At 45.2% G+C, this 20,568-nt stretch overlaps 2 protein-coding genes across 4 annotated transcripts in view; one reads left to right on the forward strand and one right to left on the reverse strand.

The window, feature by feature from the left end:
* The window catches only part of LOC142582729 (carnitine O-palmitoyltransferase 1, liver isoform-like), a 137,736-nt gene that overhangs the window by 49,606 nt on the left and 67,562 nt on the right, over positions 1-20,568 (reverse strand). The window lies entirely within an intron of this gene.
* The window catches only part of LOC142582730 (uncharacterized), an 85,697-nt gene continuing 78,154 nt past the window's right edge, over positions 13,026-20,568 (forward strand). Inside the window, exon 1 of one of the 2 annotated variants that reach the window (XM_075692728.1) lies at positions 13,026-13,619. In XM_075692728.1, the coding sequence (XP_075548843.1) occupies positions 13,597-13,619 (23 nt within the window). In that variant the 5' untranslated portion in view covers positions 13,026-13,596. Of the gene's footprint in view, positions 13,620-15,060; positions 15,159-20,568 lie in introns of those variants that run through there. The other variant, XM_075692729.1, reaches the window with a different exon arrangement.

Genomic DNA, 20,568 nt, shown 5'->3' on the forward strand with positions numbered 1-20,568 from the left:
GTGCTATTAATTCCCAAAGTGTGCGACTAAATAGGTTGGCGGTCGAGTTAATTTTGTGCCTCAATGCATAAAACGGTGTCTTGCTAAAAAAAAATGCAAGTACATTTTTACTGCAGGGCATTTTTTACCGCAAGTTTGACGGTACATATACGAAAACTGGTACTATCCTTATAATTTATTACAACCTGATATGCATTTTTAACTAGCGGGCTACAATTGTTAAGTAACAATATGTGCCGCAATGTACTTAGTTAAAAACTTAATTAGTGATTTTTGGTTAACTGTAGTCCCTTATTCATTTCGATTTATTGTGCACATGCACCTCTTCGAGCAATCTAGTTCAAGATAGAATAGTGTCATCCACAGGTATGTTTTGAAAATGCCGTATAAAAAAAGAAAGGAAAATAAACACTTGGTATAGCGGCACCATCTGCAGCAACCATTCCAACTAAAGAAAAAGTAATTTCTTCACCCTGACATCGCAGCAGTCAGCGGACATCTCCGATTCATTCTCGTAGGTATATACAGATGCTAATTAACGGTCTGACAAGACTGCCTTGTAAACTTTGATTCTGACAATTCCCAACCATGCTTGCTCCGAAGGATCGTGCTTATTTGTTTATAATACTCAATTCGAAGCGTTCGGTTTATGCTTACTCCCCAGTGGTCAGCGTAATCCGTAATGAAATAAACTTGCTAACGTGGCAAACGCTGGGATGTCAACATTGTTATAAATTAACGGTGAAAAATGCTGTTCGTTATTCGAGAACTATTCGACAAATATTTGATGTCCCATTGGATTCCGTTCGACTCTGGCGCTGTTCGATTTGGAATCCATTCAATTCGCATTCTATTCGGTCTCAAAAATTGTTATTCGCACTCCCCTAAGATCGAATACAAGAGAGAGAGAGAGAGAGAGAGAGAGAGAGAGAGAGAAATACGCGCGGGGAACACATAAGAAAACGAGAGCAAAAGTGCTTTACAAGGGAGAAAGACGGGAGAGATTGCTGGTGACCGAACAAAAGCTCACCGGCAGTTCACCAGACAGAGGCCCAACCAAACGATTGCTGGTGACCGAACAAAAGCTCACCGGCAGTTCACCAGACAGAGGCCCAACCAAACGATTGCTGGTGACCGAACAAAAGCTCACCGGCAGTTCACCAGACAGAGGCCCAACCAAACGATTGCTGGTGACCGAACAAAAGCTCACCGGCAGTTCACCAGACAGAGGCCCAACCAAACGATTGCTGGTGACCGAACAAAAGCTCACCGGCAGTTCACCAGACAGAGGCCCAACCAAACGATTGCTGGTGACCGAACAAAAGCTCACCGGCAGTTCACCAGACAGAGGCCTAACCAAACGATTGCTGGTGACCGAACAAAAGCTCACCGGCAGTTCACCAGACCAACCAAACCTTCGTTTGCGTGAGCGCGACGCGAGAGGCTCGAGTCAGAAGTCTGGATGACCTTGACCGACCCGACGGCGTTTACGTGCATTTAGCCAAGCGCGTTGAAAGAGTCGACTCGACTAATCCCGACTCGCTGGTCACACTACCGGACTGACCCGCCGGCGTTTCCGTGAAATTGACAAATGGAATTCGGCCCGTCGAGGGCGACTGCCACAGGCGTAATGTAAATCTGGGAGCACCGCGCCTGGTGGCAGAGGCCGGTAAGCGTTCGGTGTAAGATAAGCAGCAGGTGTATTGAAATCGAGTTTTCATTGACATCTGCTGACGCTTTCCTTTAACAACGGCTAAAAACGAGGAAGCACATGAGACTGCTTGCTGTCGATACATGTAGTCAGCGGACGCACAAATAGTGGCGTTGAATGTCCAGGTTGTACGATACGCACCTTTTCCTTTACGGTAATACGCGCAGCGTTCGTGCACACTGCATGCAAATGAGCGTGTCGCGCAATTCTCCCACGATTACCCAGCGAATATGCGGCGAATATGCCGCACACGATCGTCCCACTGCATAAAAACGAGTGCCTAAGTCAACAACGGTACGCATGTCACGAAAGGATAGTTCTGTCGAAGACCGCCTTCACAAAACTTTTTTTTTTTGTGCAAGCTAAGTTTGTCCAACGTGGGAATGTGCGGTCCGTACAGAGTGATTTTTTTTTCTCTTGAAAAGTAGGCGATACATGCCTTGACCGTCGTCTACTTCTCGCTTTGTTAAAGAAAGTCCCACGGTGTGAAGAGCTGAGGTCCATGGAAAGCGATGAGAATGAAAAGGCCCGAACGAATGATTCATTTACAAAAAAAAAAAAAGAAAAAAGAAGGATTGTTGGAAGAACCGTTACGTAAACTTCATGTGATGTTCATTCTTTCGGTGGTCCTTTCCTTTGGTGTTACCGAACGGGTTTTAGCCACACGAATGTTTGTGATGCCTTCTGCAATTTTCTGTGCGAGACAAAAAAGAATTCAATGGTAATTTTTTATTTCATTTCATTTTTATTTTGTAATTCAAGGTTTGTATTATATAATATCTTTACACAATGTAGTTTATATCTATATCACATATACTTTATTTCTCGCAAGTTCAAATTACCAGTTCTAAATGAAATTATATTCCTCAAAATGAGTATTTCCTTTTTTAACCCTTGTAGCCCGATTCATGGCCGATCCCCCAGCGTGGGTTGCGCCAGGTCATTGAAGGTCAACAACAACATATCTGCGCCGCACTGATGACACAAGTTTTACAACTGCAGTTATGACATCGGTCCCATTTTATGTCATTGTAGTGAATATCCAAGTTTTTAAGAAGAGCCTAATAACCAGTGCTATTTTTTTCTTCAATGGAGAGGCTTCCCTCGCCCCGCTTATCTAACCGAACACGACAAACACGTTTTCATTTGCTAGCGTGATTTCAAAATCTGAAAAAGAAAGAAAGAAGTAACTCACTCGCTCTTGGCTTGGTGCTAACAGCAACGGACTTTAAATTATTTCTCCCCTACGTTTAAGCATAGGCTCTCTCAAAATTTTTGTTACCATTTAGTTGCCAGGTGCTTCGCTTTGAATGTTTGCCTTTACCCCTTTTGGGCGTACTTCTCAATCAATCCAATGTGGCCAATCCCCCTCGTGGGTACGAGCCATGTTTCGAGGCAACAACAACAACGATCGACGTTCTCTTGCATCCCTGCTCTTTCGTGGCGTACGCACATAGATTACACTGCAGCAAAGGGCGTTCGAGCGATGGAGTTATGTAGACTGAGCAACAGTCGATCAGAGATACGCAGGGCCACCTTGTTATCAATCTACCGTGTGTATGTACGCCCTGTCTTGGAGTTCGTGTGTGTATCATACTCTCGGAGGCCTGCCTATAAGCTGTGCCCTTTTGTTCTAGAAACGCAGCCATTAAGACTGTGTTCAAGGCTATATATATATACCTAAATTTGTAGCAAATACTATTGTGTATCTAGAAGCAAGAATTCCTTCTCTTGTAACTCGGCTTTGTGTACTTACTGTACAAACTTTTGTAGAGGCGTACGAATCACCAATAAGACGTTGCCAAACTGTTCATTTCTCAGCCTAGTATGTGTTTCAATGCAAATTGGCCTCGATTCCATACACCTCAAGGTAATTTTGTACAAACTCTTCTCTATCGGTTGAACATTAGAATCAAGAGAGGCAAAACCCACTTGCGACAGGGGAAAATTCTCTTCACATACACTTTGACGATATTTTTCCAGCTAAGGAAAAACACCTACCTTACGGAATGTTAAGTGATGCTTTACAGGATTATTTAATGAAATCCCAAATAAATGTGGCCATAGTGACTGATGGCACGCAGAACGAAGAAAAATGTGGTATTGGTATACTCAGCCCCATTCTCCATGGGTCATATTCCCTGCTGCTTCCAGACTTTGCACCGATATTTCTTGCAGAATATTTAGCGGTAGTACTGGCCTTTCGAAAGTGAAGCCCATTAACAGATTATGCAATCATTGCAACTGATTCTTTGTCCTTGCGTAGTTCACTAACAGCACCTAATGAATCTCAGGTTTTGTGAGTGTTTAAATCATTAGCACCTCAACACTTAACTAATACCCGTTTAGTCCGGGTACCTGGGCATACTGGTATATAGTTCTAAGCGAAACGGCAGATTCTTTGGTGAAAGCGACCCCTTGATAGTCTGCCCAGCCATTCAATATTTCCCTACATCAGCCTCGATCATAGCTGCAAGATTTCGAAGGCAAATGATGGCGCGAGAATTCTCGGTACCATCTATAACAAAGTCCGCGCATTTTAAGCACACTTACTGCACCCCTAGAAAAGTAATCTATGTCAGTCCAGATTAGTACGCTCCACTGTCGCATTTATTGAAATTTTTATTTATTCAGCACTGGTCTGGTACCCTCACCGATTTGTCATATATGTAGGTAAGATGAGACAATAGAACATTTTTTAAAATGTTTTGTCGATGATTTATTAGCTTAAGAAAGCAAACGTTAGAAACATCATTCTGCCTTCTTGGATTAGACTTAACTGTTCAAAGTGTACTTTGGGTGCCTCTAGACTTGGGCATAGTGACGGGAAGGTTAGCGCTGCCATTCAAGATATTCTTTTAGGATTAACGAGATTTAAACTCTGAATACATCTTAAGCCTCCTTTTCTTTCACCCTAATCGAAGTTAAATAGCTTTATTTTTATGGTTATGGTAGAATCGTCATTTTCATAAATGAAGGTTCTCAAATATCCATATTTCGATCACAACTTACCTATTATATCATGATGACCCCATATCTTTCACTTTGCTTTCACCAACCCGATTCTTGTCCAATCCCCCAGGGTTGATGCATGCCAGTATACCAGAAGGATCTACATCTACATTTACATCTACATTTACATCTACATCTACATCGACTTTATAGCTTGTCTAGGAAAGGAACAAAAGGTGAGTCCACGCATCACTACATGACAGTTCTACGGACAAAGCTAGAAATGATAACTATGCCCACTCCTTTCGACGCTTGCTTGCTTAGCCACGGGACGTCGAGGTGGAGAGGGGTCAGCGTTTCCAGGTCCGCAGAGAAGCCGATGGCTATTTAGGCGCTTGACATCCCAAACTCGACGAAAGGGACACCGGACGCAAAAATTGCATAGCTTCTCTCGCACGATAAATTTGCCCTCGCTGGCACGTCGACGCTGTTATTTCTTGGTATCTGGTACCTGCAGAAGGCTGTCACCATATTAAACTCATTGTCCCATCTCCAGCGTAGTGAAAGCCACTAATTGGCTCCAGCCAGGAAGCGTTTACCAGGGTCGAAATTGCCTACTACGTTACGTACGTCGCCTCGCTCCCCCCCCCCCCCTCCCGTGTTCGTCACCTCTGTCACTATTATTAAAAGGAAAATTAAACATCCACCCAGTCGTAGCAATTGCTACAAAGGAAACCCATGCGGGTTCCTCGAAAGAAAAGCCTTGCAGTTGAAGAAAAATTCGTCCTGGTCCGGGACTCCAACCCGGGACCACCGCCTTTCCGGGGCAGCTGCTCTACCATCTGACCTAACTAGGCGGCCAGCAGATGGCAGGGCGACGTCGAACTTGTCAACAACTACACGAAGCAAAGGTAAGAGATCGATGTAACAGTTTTTCGGAAACCCGCAAGGTCGAAAGAAGTAATTAATAAAGGAAAAATAGCACATCCATCCAGTCGTAGCAATTGCTACAAAGGGAGCCCATACGGGAAAACCATACAACTGGGTGGATATTTCATTTTCCCTTTATTAATTACTTCTTACCACCTTCCGGGTTTCCGCAGAACTATTACATCTGTCGCTCCTGTGCAGTAGCTGCTAACATGGAATGTGTTTTATGTACAGGCTTTTCAGGGAATTTCAGGTAATTCGTAATTTTCCGTTGGCGTGCGGTTGATGTTGTGGGGAAGATGTTACATGAACGACAGACGGCAAGTACAAGGTATTCCGTGTCGAGCGAACTTTGCGAAAGGGAAACGGCCAACTGAATAGCGCGTTCATGATTTCTGTGCTATGAGTGCATTTAGCTCACTCGTACAGCATGTGCATGTTTTAGTAGTTACTTCTTCTGTTGCAGAATATATTTTGTCATAGCAGGGCAGCTTAAAACACCCTGCGGTGACAGTGAATCTAAGAGCAATAGAATGACAGCACTATGCATTAGAAAAGAAATGAGAGCAGATGACATTTCAGTTGACATAATACGACGAAATATTGGAGTTGGGCAGGTCACGTGTTTTACCGTTTACGAACAGTGCGGAAAACGCTAGAAACTAGGGTGGGGAGTTTATTAAAATTTCTAATAAGCTTAATCGCTACTTTCTGTAAGCTAATAATCAACCGCCTAATTAATCGCTTAAGAAAACCAAAACTTACGTTTTGCATTACCTAGCAGTTTTCAGTGTGCGTGTTGAAATAGAGTGTACGCCTAGTACTTGGCGTTGAAAAAGAACTACCTCGTTGTTCCTCATTCCCGGTACCTTATGAAAAAGTACGCGATGGCTGCTGCAGAAGAAAAAAGTAAGTTGGCCATCGTCAGAAACCCCGATTACTAAACACTGGCTTGCATGCCTGAACGCGCAAACTATCCGCTCACGCAGAACCATGCTTGGTTTATTTGGCCGAAGTGCTCTTCGCCGGTCAACACTGAGCCATCAAGCGATTAATGGTAACGTGGATCAGAAGAACTTCACTTTGGCCTAGTTGATATTTACTGCATATCATATATTGACCGCAAATAAAGACGGGGACAGAGGAAGAGAACACATAAACAGCACGGGCGGTAACTGTCAACTTCCCGTTGAAAATTACCGCCCGTGCTGTTTATGTGTTCTCTCCCTCTGTCCCCGTCTTTATTTGCGGTCAATATGATATGCGTAACGTGGGTCGACCAGTCGCCCAGCCCCAGTGGAAACGCGTACATCTGGACAAGGAAGTGTACCCAGACAGCCCAGGCAAACGGAAGCAGAGATCGTCTAATGCGATTCGCCGCCGCGGTATTCGAGAGATGACCTGTTTCGCGATCAGCATCTGCGTAAATACGATGTGGCGCCTGCGGCTTCGCCTCAGGCCGACTTGCATTCGGCGCAGGCGCCCTCGCTGCGAGGTGCTTTTGCGGTTCGAGGTCCGCGCGTACGGCGCTGTCCTTCGTTATCAGCAACCGCCCACAAACACGAGACCGCTATACAAAGGAAAAGCACGCAGAAACAAAGCTTGCATACCTACGTCATTGTTCGAAGTCACTCAATTTGTTCCACCAGGTGCCGGCTTATCTATTCTATAGTTCTAAGCCGAGTACCCTTGGTGATAAGGGCCTAGCCAGCCAAAGATCCAACGCTATTTTCGCGCTGATCTGGCGTGCGAGTCTTGATTGAGTCACTCCAAGCCATGCGTGAAACATTGCATGCCTCTTGAGAGACCGTGCGCACGTTATGTTCAATGCATGGTCTTGTGTGGCGCTGCGAATAGTTTATGACTTCCGTAGTCACAAGACGAAACTGTCTGCGGTGTGACCCTTCGAGAGTTTTATCACTGGATTTTATCGCTCTTCTGCGTGCGATATTGCGCCGTTCCTTGGAAACCGTTAGTGGGATATTTCAAGTTCCTGCTTCAGAAAACTCTCGTCCGCACTCGCTTCTTTGCACAGATCTCTACACACTCGTTCGTTTATCTTTCTTTTAATGCCCAACGACAGTTCCTTGCAAGGGTCGTTCCAGAGCATATCGTGCTTACCACGTTGCTTCACGTTTTGCCTTGCCACCTATCATGTGATGGGTGTAGAACACACACATACACATGCGCGCACACTCCCTCTTCATTAGTCTAATCTTTGTCGTGAGCTTCATCCACACTTTTTGTGTGTAACTAACATCTCCTTCAGAGACGGACTCTGAAGGTCGTACTTCTTTTGAATCGCGACTCGTATCTCAAATTGAGACATGCTTTTGAACCGCACGCTTCTGGCCTTACTGGGGACAACGGAATAGATACAGAGAGTAGGTTTAACGCGAATATGTAGCACGTGTGTGCATATGTTCACGGTGTGTGTCACCTCAACTTTTGCATTGATATGGAGTAGCACAAGCAACCAAGGCCATGATCCACGCTAACATCTCCATGCACTTTTTTTCATGATAGTCGAGCATTTCTGTCTCATCAAACAGATCCGTTCTCATACCGCAGCGTCACTGCACGTTTACTATATATATATATATATATATATATATATATATATATATATATATATATATATATATATATATATATATATATATATATATATATACATACAATGACAGCATAGGGAAAGTTACATATACTTATTAATTGAATTAAAGAAATTATAAATGAATGGAAATGAAAGTGGATGAAAAAACAAATGGCCGTAGGCGGAGCACGAACCCACGTCTTCGCATTACGGGTGCGATGCTCTTACCAAGTGAGCTACCACAGGCGCCGTTTTCCCATCCACTTTCTGGGGTACTTATGTTTATCTACTAGAACTAAATATGACTCATTAGACCAACCAATGGCCCTCGGTCCCCAGCAGCTGCGGAGCACGTGACCAAGGCGACGGTCACACCTGTAACGCAGCAGAGGGTGCTAAGAATCTCTGGACCCGGACAGGCCGCCAATAGAAACCTGATCCTGACAACCATTTACACCCGAGCCCTGTCGAGTGAGGCTAGCTTAGCAGGACTCTTTGAGAAACTCAGGCATGATTTGGGATATCACTGGCTTTAGTGAGATTAGAAGAACTGGTGAGGCTTACACAGTGCTGACTAGCGACCATGCCCTCTGCTATAGAGGTCTCCCAGATAAGAAGCAATACGGGGTAGGATTCCTAAACCATAAGCACATGGTGGGCAACATTGTCGAATTTTGCAGTATTAATTAGGGGGCAGCAGTAGTCATAACCAAACTTAGTAAAAGGTATAGATTAAAGGTAGTTCAAGCCTACGCTCCAACATCAAGTCACGATGATGATGGAGTAGATCAGTTTTATGAACGTGTTGAATTAGCCATGAGAAAAGTGCATGCTCAGTATACTGTACTAATGGGCGACTTCAATGCAAAAGTGGGGAAAAAGCAGGCTGCTGAACAACCAATTGGAAACTACGGCGTCGATTGCAGGAACGCTAGAGGTGAGATGCTGGTAGAATTCGCGGAAAAGAATAAACTGCGAATAATGAACACTTTCAGAAAGCAGCAGAAAGTGGACCTGGTAAAGCCCTAATGGTGAAACAAGAAATGAAATAGACTTCATATTTTCTACCGATCCCAGCATAGTGAAGGATGTTGAAGAGTTAGGTAAAGTGCAGTGATCATAGGTTGGTGAGGTGTAGCATCCACCTCAATTTGAAGAGAGAAAGAGTAAAATTGGTCAGGAAGAAACAGGCCAACTTAGACGCAGTAAGGGTAAAAGCAGACAGATTCAGGCTGCTACTTGCAAACAAATATGCAGCCTTAGAACAGAACGACGAAGATGACATAGATATAATGAATGAAGCCGTAATTAGGCTAGCTTCAGAGGCAGCAATTGAAGTGGGAGGTAAGGCACCAATTTAACCAGTAGGCAAGCTCTCCCAAGTAACAAAGGACCTAATAAAGCAACGACGAAGAATGAAAGCGTCCAACTCAAGAGATAAGATAGAATTCGCGGAAATATAAAAACTGATCAACGAGGAGAAAGTAAGGGATATTCGAAGTTATAACGTGAGAAAGATGGAGGAAGCAGTAAAAATGGACGCAGCATGAAATATGTGAGAATGAAACTTGGCATATGACAAACCAAGATGTACGCATGTACTTAAATATAAGCAGGGTAATATCATCAGCAATCTCGAAGATATAGTAAAAGCAGCGAAAGAATTCTATGCTGACCTGTACAGTGCCCAGAGGAGCCACGATACCTCCATTCAAAGCAGTAATGAACAGGTTTCAGAGATTCCTATAACTAACTATGAGGTTAGAAGGGTCTCGCAAGACATGAAACGGGGAAAAGCGGCAGGAGAAGATTGAATAACAGTGTTTTTATCAAGGATGGAGGAGACAGAGTGCTTGAAAAACCGGCGGCTCTCTGTACGAAGAGTCTACCGACTTCAAAAGTCCCAGAGAGATGAAACAATGCAAACATTATACTAATCCACAAAAAGGGAGACGTTAAAGAATTGAAAAAAATATAGGCTCCTCCCCACTCTTATTTAATATAGCCATGCACAAACTCTCCACTCGCCTCGCTGCAATCCCGAACGTGGGTCACGCCATTTATGCGGACGATATTACGATCTGGGCGCCGAGCGGATCGCTAGCCATGCTCGAACACTCGTTACAAAGCGCGTTGGAGGCTACCGAAGATTTTCTTTCAAACACGGGCCTTGAACTCTCCCCCGCTAAATCAGAGCTACTGTTATACCGCCAGTCCAGACAAGGGGTCAGAAATCTTGCGCCTCTGGAAACTCTGCCGGTAGAAATTCGAGCTAAAAATGGGCATCCCATACCGAGGAAGGACTCGGTCAAGATACTAGGTCTCCTCATTGATGCCAAGGGCTGTAACTCGACGGCCCTCAACAGGCTCACTGGACAGGGTAGTAATGTCCTAAGACTTGTAGCCCGCGTCTCAAATCGAAGAGGCGGTCTTAAAGAGGACAATTTGCTCAGAGCTTATCAGGCATTCTTCCTGAGTCATGTCACCTACATCGCGCCGTACCTTAATTGGGGTAAAGCGGAAAAGGCCAAGCTCGACTCCCTAATCAGAACCGGCCTCAAGCGCGTGCTCGGCCTTCCGCAGTCCGCAAGCACTGAGAAGCTGCTGGAGCTAGGACTCCATAACACCATCGATGAGCTAATAGAAGCTCACAGAGCGGCTCAGATAATGAGACTTTCATCCACTAAGCCAGGGATTAAGATTTTAGAAGAAGCAGGAATCCAACCCAGACATGAACCGGCGACCAAAGTTAGCTTGACCCGGGAAACCAGAGCTCGCATCATGGTTGACCCCGTCCCGCGAAACATCCACCCAGTGCATAACGAGGGTAGAAGAGTCACGAGAGCCAAGTCCATCCTTCAAAAGATCAATCAGCAGAAATTAGACCCCCTCTTCGTCAATGCTGCCAGATATGACAGTGGGGATAAGTTCACTGTCTCGGTGGTAGACGCGCGAGGCAACCTGGTCAATGTAGCCTCTGTTTATACGAAGTTTACCCATGTGGCGGAGGAAGCGGCGATCTCTCTGGCTTTTCACAGCTCAAAAGTTCCCGCTATCGTCTTCTCAGACTCGCGCACAGCGGTTAGATCCTTCTCGTCCGCCCTCATATCTGAACAGGCGTACAGTATTGTGATCAAAGCACTTCAAAGGACTAGGGAGAGTACCGAAGGAGGATACCAAATCTCGTGGTTCCCAGCCCATCTAGATAGCTCAATTAACCCGCTTGGATGTAATCCTAACGAGCAGGCCCACCGGAGAGCGCGCGATTTCACGCACCGCGCTGTCGCGGGTAGCCAGGCTTGGAACGAGGTCAACATCCACAAAGATCCATTAAGTACATTCAACGAAATTGTTTCCCATTATCGACTAGGCAGGAGGACATTTCCACCCCCTCACCCCAAATTGAACAAACCCCAGGCTACCACACTAAGACTCCTGCAAACCCGTACATATCCCACTCCTCGGTCTCTTCACAGGATAGATTCTGAACACTCACAGTCTTGCCCCAAATGTGGTCATGACTCATGCTCCTTTGACCAGATGCTCTGGCTGTGCCCAGCCCTTAACGCCTCTCCACCCATCACGAAAGAACAATGGCAGGACTCTCTCAAGAGCAGCAATCTCAACATTCAACTCCAGGCTGTCCAGAGGGCCCACGACATTGCCGCGGGACTTTGCCGCAGGAAAGGATACTCTACAATGTATAACATTCATGTCATTAATCAGCTAATCGAGGAATCCGCAGAGTTCAATCAGCCTCTCTACATGGCTTTCATAGATTACGAAAAGACATTTGATTCAGTAGAGCTATCACCAGTCATAGAGACATTACGTAATCAAGGAGTATATTCAACCAAGGAGTACAGGCTGCTTGCGTAAATATCTTGGAAAATATCTACAGAGATTCCACAGCTACCATAATTCTTCGCAAGAGGGAGATACCTATAAAGAAAGGGGTCAGACAAGCAGACGCAATGTCTCCAATGCTACTCACTGCGTGCTTGGAAGAACTATTCTAGCTATTAAACTGGGAAGGCTTAGGAGTAAGGATCAACGGCGGACATCTCAGCAATCTTCGATTTGCAGATGACAAGGTCCTGTTCAGCAACACTGGAGACGAGTTACAACAAATACTTGAGGACCTTTACAGAGCGAGTGTAAGAATGGATGGGAACATTAATATGCAGAAGACAGAGATAATGATGAATAGCCGCGCATGGGAATCGCCAGTCAGCCTTTAGAGTTTGTGAAGGAGCAGGTTTATGTATAGTTCAATTACTCACAGGGAACGCTGATCATGAGAAGGAAATTCACAGAAGAATAAAAATGGGTTGGAGTGCATACGGCAGACGTTGTCAGATCCTGACTGGAAGCTTACCCTTATCATTAAAATGAAAGGTGTACAATCAATGCATTCTACCGGTGTTGACATATGGGGCAGAAACTTGGAGACTGACAAAGAAGCTTGAAAACAAGGACCGCGCAAAGAGCGATGGAACAAAGAATGTTAGACATAACGTTAAAAGACAGGAAGATAGCGGTGTGGATCAGAGAGCAAACGGGTATAGCCGATATTCTATTTGACAATAAGAGGAAAAAATGGAGCTGGGCAGGTCATTCAATGCGTAGATTAGATAACCAGTGGACCATTAGGGTTACAGAATGGGTGCCAGGAGGAGGGAAGCGCAGTCGAGAAGGGCAGAACACTAGGTGGCGTGATGAAATTACGAAATTCGCAGGCGCTAGCTAGAATCGCTCGGCGCAGGAAATGGGTAATTGGAGATCGCAGGGAGAGGCCTTCGTCCTTCAGCGGACATAAAATAGGCTGATGATGATGATGCGAAGCGGAAGGATGGTTTTGAATATACAGTGCTTTGGCCGACGCACGCACACGTAGGTACGTATGCCGGTGCACCACAGGTGTGTTTTCCGCTGTGCGTGTATTCTCCCACAGAAGGTCGTATATAGCGGTAGTCTGGGCCCTTTTTATCGGCGTTGGAAGTCCGTTGAGAGCCCGCCGCGATAACAGAAAGCCGCACAGGCGCGGCACTTGACGGCGACGTATCAGACTGCCGGGCCGGCCCACACGACGCAAACGCCTAGTTCTCTTGATCAATCATGCTTTTCTTACCCTTTCATAGCAAGCGCATGGTCCCAGAGGTTTTTCCCTCCCTTCTGGAAGCCCGTTAGTCGCACCGTTCGAAACAGTGGCCGAAAGAAAGCGTCCCGTAACGGGACGCTCATCAGCACCGTTCCGCCCATAACGGTCCTGTTCCACAATTGCCAGGTCCGTGCATGACGTGCGCGGCCGCGCGCCAAGTTTCGAAGTAAGCGGCCTCGCCAAGTCCGGCTAACACCGACCACAAAATCGTCAACTAGGAACGTATCGAAGGAATCTGGTATCACCATGGGTCGCGGCACCTACAACACGTAAGTGCTGTGGACTTTCTTTCTTTGGTGGCTTGTTCGTATTCGTCGTGCTTCGTCCACTATTAGGCGGCCGAAAAAGACGAGGGCAGACACATATTGTTCGGTTTTCCCGATTGTCCTCACGAAAGTCCTTTCAGCGGAGGTTTCCCAGGTAGTTGAACTGACACTGGAATATCACAACACGTGAGAGCGAACAACTGCAGCTCAGAGAGCGATACGGAAAACACAGGAGCGAAAACAGAGAGAGAGAGAGAGAGAGAGAGAGAGAGAGAGAGAGAGAGAGAGAGAGAGAGAGAGTGAGTGACAGGATGTGACAAACACAGCTGATTATCACCACCTGATAACCATTTTTGATGGTGAAATAGTTTTTAATACAATGGTAACCATAAGCTCATTGTTACCGTATCACTTACGTGTCCCGTTTCTGGCCTGAAATCTAAGTGTGAATTCTGCCGATTCAAGCATTTAAACAGTGTCATTAAACATCTTATTATTCTCATTTTGGAGCGGCTGCAAACATAAGAGGATTGAACCTCCGCTGTTGCTTCAGGCTGCTATCAACGGTCGTTCTCAGGGCGCATTCCGTACCAAACTACGCACGCTATCTAACGCCTATACCACCACGAAGTGAGCGCATACATTACCTTCTGCGGTGTCTCAGCGGCTATGGTGCTGCGCTGCTAAGCACGAGGTCGCGGGATCAAATCCCGGCCGCGGCGGCCGCATTTCGATGGGGTTAGAATGCAAAAACACCCGGGTCCCGTGCATTGGGGTCACGTTAAATATCCCCTGGTGGTCAAAATTAATCCGCAATCCTCCACCATACAGCGTGCCTCATAATAAAATCGTGGTTTTGGCACGTAAAACCCGAGAATTCATTCATGAATGTATACAAAGCTGCGGCATATTTGACATAATGCTTGTTGCGAACACGCCTCTATACTGCCTATATTGAAGTTGGGGGCTGTTATGTGGCCCATTCGCTGACAGCGCCCGCGCGGCATCGCTTGTCAGTGATAAAAAGTCTTGAATTCCGTTAAAGATATCCGAAAGAACCGAATGGTACTGCCAGTTCATCTCACGGAATATTGTCCAGGCCTGTGTGGCAACATGACTACACATCCGTGCCATAACACGCGCAGTCCACTCGCAGCGGCACAATGTGCACGAAAATAAATTGCGCGCGACGTCATTAAAGAGGGAAGAAATTCCGCAATCCAACTTGCTACATCGGGTTCACTAATAAGTTATGCAAAATATACAACGGTTACAGCGCCTTTCTCGCTCGCGCGCTTATATCGGCTCGGCTGCAACCAGTCTCGCTCATTATGTTCCTCAATCGCTGTCGGTGAGGGCAGTCCCCTGACAACGAGCGATAAAACCTTTTTTCTGTGTGGTGCTGCCCTCTGGGAATCGGGCAATCGGCCTTTCCGTGAGCCTACGGGACGTCCATATAGCGTGGCCCCCCACGAACGCGCATGCCGACCGTGTGATGTTCTTCAATATCGTTATGAGTTGGCAGAAACGATCGACAATAGGGTGAGTAAACCCGCCGAGGCATGCACTTCTTACTCATTGCCCATCGACGTCTCCCGTTTCCTCTTTTGTAAGCATTTAGACTCCTGCGGGGATCACGTCTCTCTGGCACGATGATGTATACCTGCGCAGCTACGTCATTCGCGGTGTACTCGAAAGGAATGTGGTGGGTAAAAAAAAAGTAAAGAAAGGAGGGGGTGCGACTGCATAGTGTGCGGATTTTGGACTTTCGACGATGTACACGGCGTTTTTTTTTTTTTATCACATATTTCTCACTATTCGCCCGCGACCTATGGCTGAAATGCCAAACGTGCCGAGCGTGTAACCGTTTCGGTTTCTTCGAGTCAGTGGCGCATTAAAGTTGTCACTCCCTCACTGTGCCACATGATCACAGCGCTGGATAAGACAATATGCGGGTGCACGGTTGGAGAAAAAGAAGCATTTTGGAAATTAAGAAATTAATTGCTTTGTAGACTAAGGGTAGGGTAAACCGAGATGAGGGTGTCCCAGATAACGTTAGCCAGCAAGTTCTTAAAAACAGAATGTAGAATATACAAGGACGCAACCAATGGTATTCTGCCATCAGTGACGTAATGTACGAGGAAGACTTTTATTCGCAATTAAACTATCGATAATTAGACGAGATTAATCAACTAACGAAATCTTTAATTACTCGAGTGAGGGTGCGAATTTTGATCTATCTATCTATCTATCTATCTATCTATCTATCTATCTATCTATCTATCTATCTATCTATCTATCTATCTATCTATCTATCTATCTATCTATCTATCTATCTATCTATCTATCTATCTATCTATCTATCTATCTGAAAAGATGCGCGAGTTCTTTACAATGCAGCGATTTCATTGGCTCGATTCTATTCCATTCCTATCATCCACCATTCATGGTCGGCCGATGGCAGCGATAACTGGGACGGAGCAGCGCTCTTGCCACTGACGAAGCGCGAAAAGGAATAGCATTGGAATAGAAATCGCTATGCATTATGACCCCCCCTTCCCTCAATGCCTCGTCGGAATCGGAATATTCCCGCTGGACGGCCGGCTATCTGACATTTAAAATTATTTAAGAATGAAGCATCTCGCGGATATCTTGAAAGAATAAGTTTATTCTGCAGTAGTAAGAATGAAATTTTGCTGAATGTTTCGGTAATCCCTGATGAATCTCGCGAAAATCTCATGCAGTGAGCGTAATAAAACATCAGTATGCATGGTCGGCAAAGAATGAAGCAGTAAACGGAGAAAGCTGGTACAAGCACTGACGGACGTCGGCGCGTTGCTGCTTTGGCAGCGTCGCGATGACGTCATCGCAGGGAAAGAAAATGCAGGACATTTGATAAAGCCTGTTATGAATTTATAGTCGTGAAGCAGATTACACGTGACATCGTGAAAAAAAATATTCTATTGGAATATACATATATGCATTATATACAACGAATCCAAAACGTTATTCCGGCGCGTTACCCTTTATACATACATACATACATACATACATACATACATACATACATACATACATACATACATACATACATACATACATACATACATACATACATACATACATGCATACATACATACATGCATACATGCATACATACATGCATACATGCATACATGCATACATACATACATACATGCATACATACATACATACATACATACATACATACATACATACATACATACATACATACATACATACATACATACATACATACATACATACATACATACATACATACATACATACATACATACATACATACATACACCTTGCGGGTTTCCGCAGAACTACTACGTCAAACTCTTGCCTTTGCTTCGTGTTGTCGACAAATTCGACTTCGCCCTACCATCTGCCACCCGCCTGGTTAGCTGACATGGTAGAGCGGCTGCCCCGGAAAGGCGGTGCTCCCGGGTTCGAGTCCCGGACCAGGACGAATTTTTCTTCAACAAAGAGGCTTTTCTTTCGAGGAACCCGTATGGGTTTCCTTTGTAGCAATTGCTACGAACGGGTGGATGTCTGATTTTCCCTTTATTCATTACTTCCCTCCACCTTGCGGGTTTCCGCAGAACTACTACGTCATACATACATACATACAATGTAAGTATGCATTTAGTACAATTTTCCACCAGTTTCACACGAAAAAAAGATACTAAAAATCTGTCGCTAATCAGTCTGAAAGATTAAGTTCTGAATCTATGCGTTGCCTTTGAACGAATTGTGTGATATCACTTGCGTGTTAGTCGATGGCAATCAATAGAAGACAGTCCAGGAAGGTCAATAGAGATTAGCCGTATATAAAAACGTTGGATATCACACGCTTCTCAATGTAGTTGTTTGCTGCAGAAAAAAAAATACGGCAGAGAACTTCTTATCGAAAAGGTGTAGTTAGGCCAGCATATCTTCATCTCCGTGTAGGGGAATGACATGAGGTTAGAAAGGCGCTGTGGTTTGGCACACATATATCAGAGATGTTGGACAAAACCTCACACAGCACACTGTAGGCTGCCAGCTTCGGAAAAAAAAATGCGGGCGGGAAAGGGGGAGGTGGAAGGTAGTTGTGGTGGTTATGTTCGTTGCTTCCTGGCTGTCAGTGTCGGTTCCTCGTGAGTGGCGTTTTCCGGGACAGTAGACACAAAACTGTGTTACCGTTTTTCCACTCAGTTCAGGGTACCGAAACTACACGCTATACCTGGAGGCTAGTCTGAGACTCCAAGGTGCAAGGCAGACTTTATTATTATTATTATTATTATTATTATTATTATTATTATTATTATTATTATTATTATTATTATTATTATTATTATTATCGATAAGTACACGTACTTATGTATCCTTTTCTCAGGGACTGCATTTCTCTCGCTATCAACTTACAAGTTATCGCTCAGCGCAAAACGCACCTGCACGATTGGTACTTACTCGAATGTTATCGTTGATTCTATCTGTTTATATCGTCGCCGAACCTGGTGTAATCAGATTGTATGCGCGACGCAAATTGTGTAGCACTTTCTGGAAGGCACCAGCAATTACGCTGGAACGTTCGACGAGTCACGTATAAAAGCCAACGCGCTTGAACCACAGATCAGATTTTCGACGATCGCCGACTTTGATCGCCGCTATCGTTGTGCAAATTGAGTGTTTTTCTTGCTGGGAACAATTTCGTCCAATAAAGAGTTAAAATTTGTAACTCACAGTATCGGCAACGTGCCGTTCTTCGCCGTCACTATACAATGTGACGTTATTATGAAATGTCCGAAAGTCCGCGCCTGCTGTCGACAGCTGTGGCAGCGAACTGTATACCGCTGGTGGTCGCCTGCCTGTACCCTAGCTACGCAAATCGCACACCGCATTTAATACTCTTCACATTCACTCAGAGTCGCATGCATGCGGAACTTTATAGAAGTGGTTCAAGCACATTACTGCCGCCCGCATTTGTGAAGGTCGACACAAGTTTGATCTGAACCGTCGCGTCGTTCGTCACAGAACAGCAGAACACCCGCGAAGAGCATGGCGCAGCACTAACGTGCCAGCTACCACGCGCTGTTACGACTTCGTCTCTCTATTTATAAGAAGAAAAACTTTGTTCTTTTGCGACAGTTAAGGAACATTAGGAGTCGGTTACTTTCTTAAATTATATTAAATCCCAAGAATTTAGGTGCCAAAATCGCGATGCGACTACGCTGTAGTGGGGGACTCCGAAATAATTTTGACCGCGTGGGGTTCTTTAATGTGCACCCAAATCTAAGTACACGAGCGTTTTTGCTTAGATTTAGGTGCATTCTCCGCGCGCTCACACACACACACACACACACACACACACACACACACACACACACACACACACACACACACACACACACACACACACACACACACACACACACACACACACACACACACACACACACACACACACACACACACACACACACGCACGCACGCACGCACACGCACTCACAGAAGTCGTTTTCAAGTTCGTATAACATACCAGTCAATAATAAGGAAAAAAGAGTAATTACATCCCTAATCTGTCTTCAGAGTTGAAAATATTAGAACGTGTTTCTATAGCACTTCTTGCAGCGCCCACTGGAGGACCCGTTCCCATGTCTCATTTCGCCCGACTCAGAGCGCCACACGGCCGTCTGCCTGCGTATTGCATGCAGAGCTGTATACATAGCCGAGACACTTTCCAGGTGTGTCACCCAAAGCGGGTTCCCCTGGGAGTAGAGACAACTGACAGACGCTCGCGGAGGCAACGCTATCTGCTTGTACGCTTACGGAACGCGAATACCTGAGATAGCCAGCCGCAATAATGTCGGCCGCGCCACGGCGTGTGCGCGAAGACGGGAAATTACCGGGACCCGTAGACTGGGCGCGTGTCCCGGCAGACCGGCTGGTCCATAGAATCCTATACCAACTGCGTGGTATCGGCGGCACGCCACACGTGAAACATATAGAATTTCGTTTTATGAAACTCGGTCATGGGAAGTGTATAAACTCGCTTAAAGAAGCGTGGAGATTTGGAGACATCTCCGTGGCCGCAAGGAGACGGAAAACGTTTTGATGCACCCGGAGAGACAGTTGTGGAAACGAAAAGAAATCAACGACACTGGGCTTCATCACCTCCCTGAAAAGGGGCATCGGAGCCTCTCAGGACCATCGATGAGGTTCCTCGTCTGTCTGTCTGCCACTAGGCACCAGGTTCGCTGCTTAGATTAAATGAAATTAAGCTAAATTTTGTTGCAGCCTTATTGGCCATTAAGCGGCCGTAATACAGAAATATGTTTGTGCTCACCTAAGTTGTGTTTTAACTCTCGTCGAATTCGTTCGAACCATTCTTACAAAGTTCGCGGTCCTTCCTGCTGCACAAATACATCTTCCAAGTCACTCGTACCTCGGACGTCACTACAGTGAAACATTGCGCCCATCAGCGATAATACCTTGTTTCGTGACGTCTTAGACAACATTACTTACTATGACGCGGTTTCATGTACCTGCATATCTTGTATTTTTTTTGTAACAGCTTCTTTTTTCCCCTACTCATTGTATTCCTGCCGAATTATTTGTCAAATTGTACTTTTTATGTTGTATTATTTTTCTCATGTAATTGCTGATATTACTTGCAACCCATTCCCCCCTGTAAAGCCTTTACAGGCCTTCAGGGTATAATGAATTAAATTAAATTAAATTAGCGTACCGAACTGCACGTTTAACAACGGGGTACACCAAATTGATATAGAGAACAAATATGCGATGCATACCTAACAACTGCATACCTAACCCGTCTCCATTAATAAATATAGTTTATTCAAATCAGTGAGGATGTAATGAAACCTATTAAACTTCCCTTTCAATCACCATTTCTTGTCTTTTTTCCTCTCTGTATACG

This window comes from Dermacentor variabilis, chromosome 5 (assembly GCF_050947875.1).
Source record: "Dermacentor variabilis isolate Ectoservices chromosome 5, ASM5094787v1, whole genome shotgun sequence".
Lineage (NCBI taxonomy): Eukaryota > Metazoa > Arthropoda > Arachnida > Ixodida > Ixodidae > Dermacentor > Dermacentor variabilis.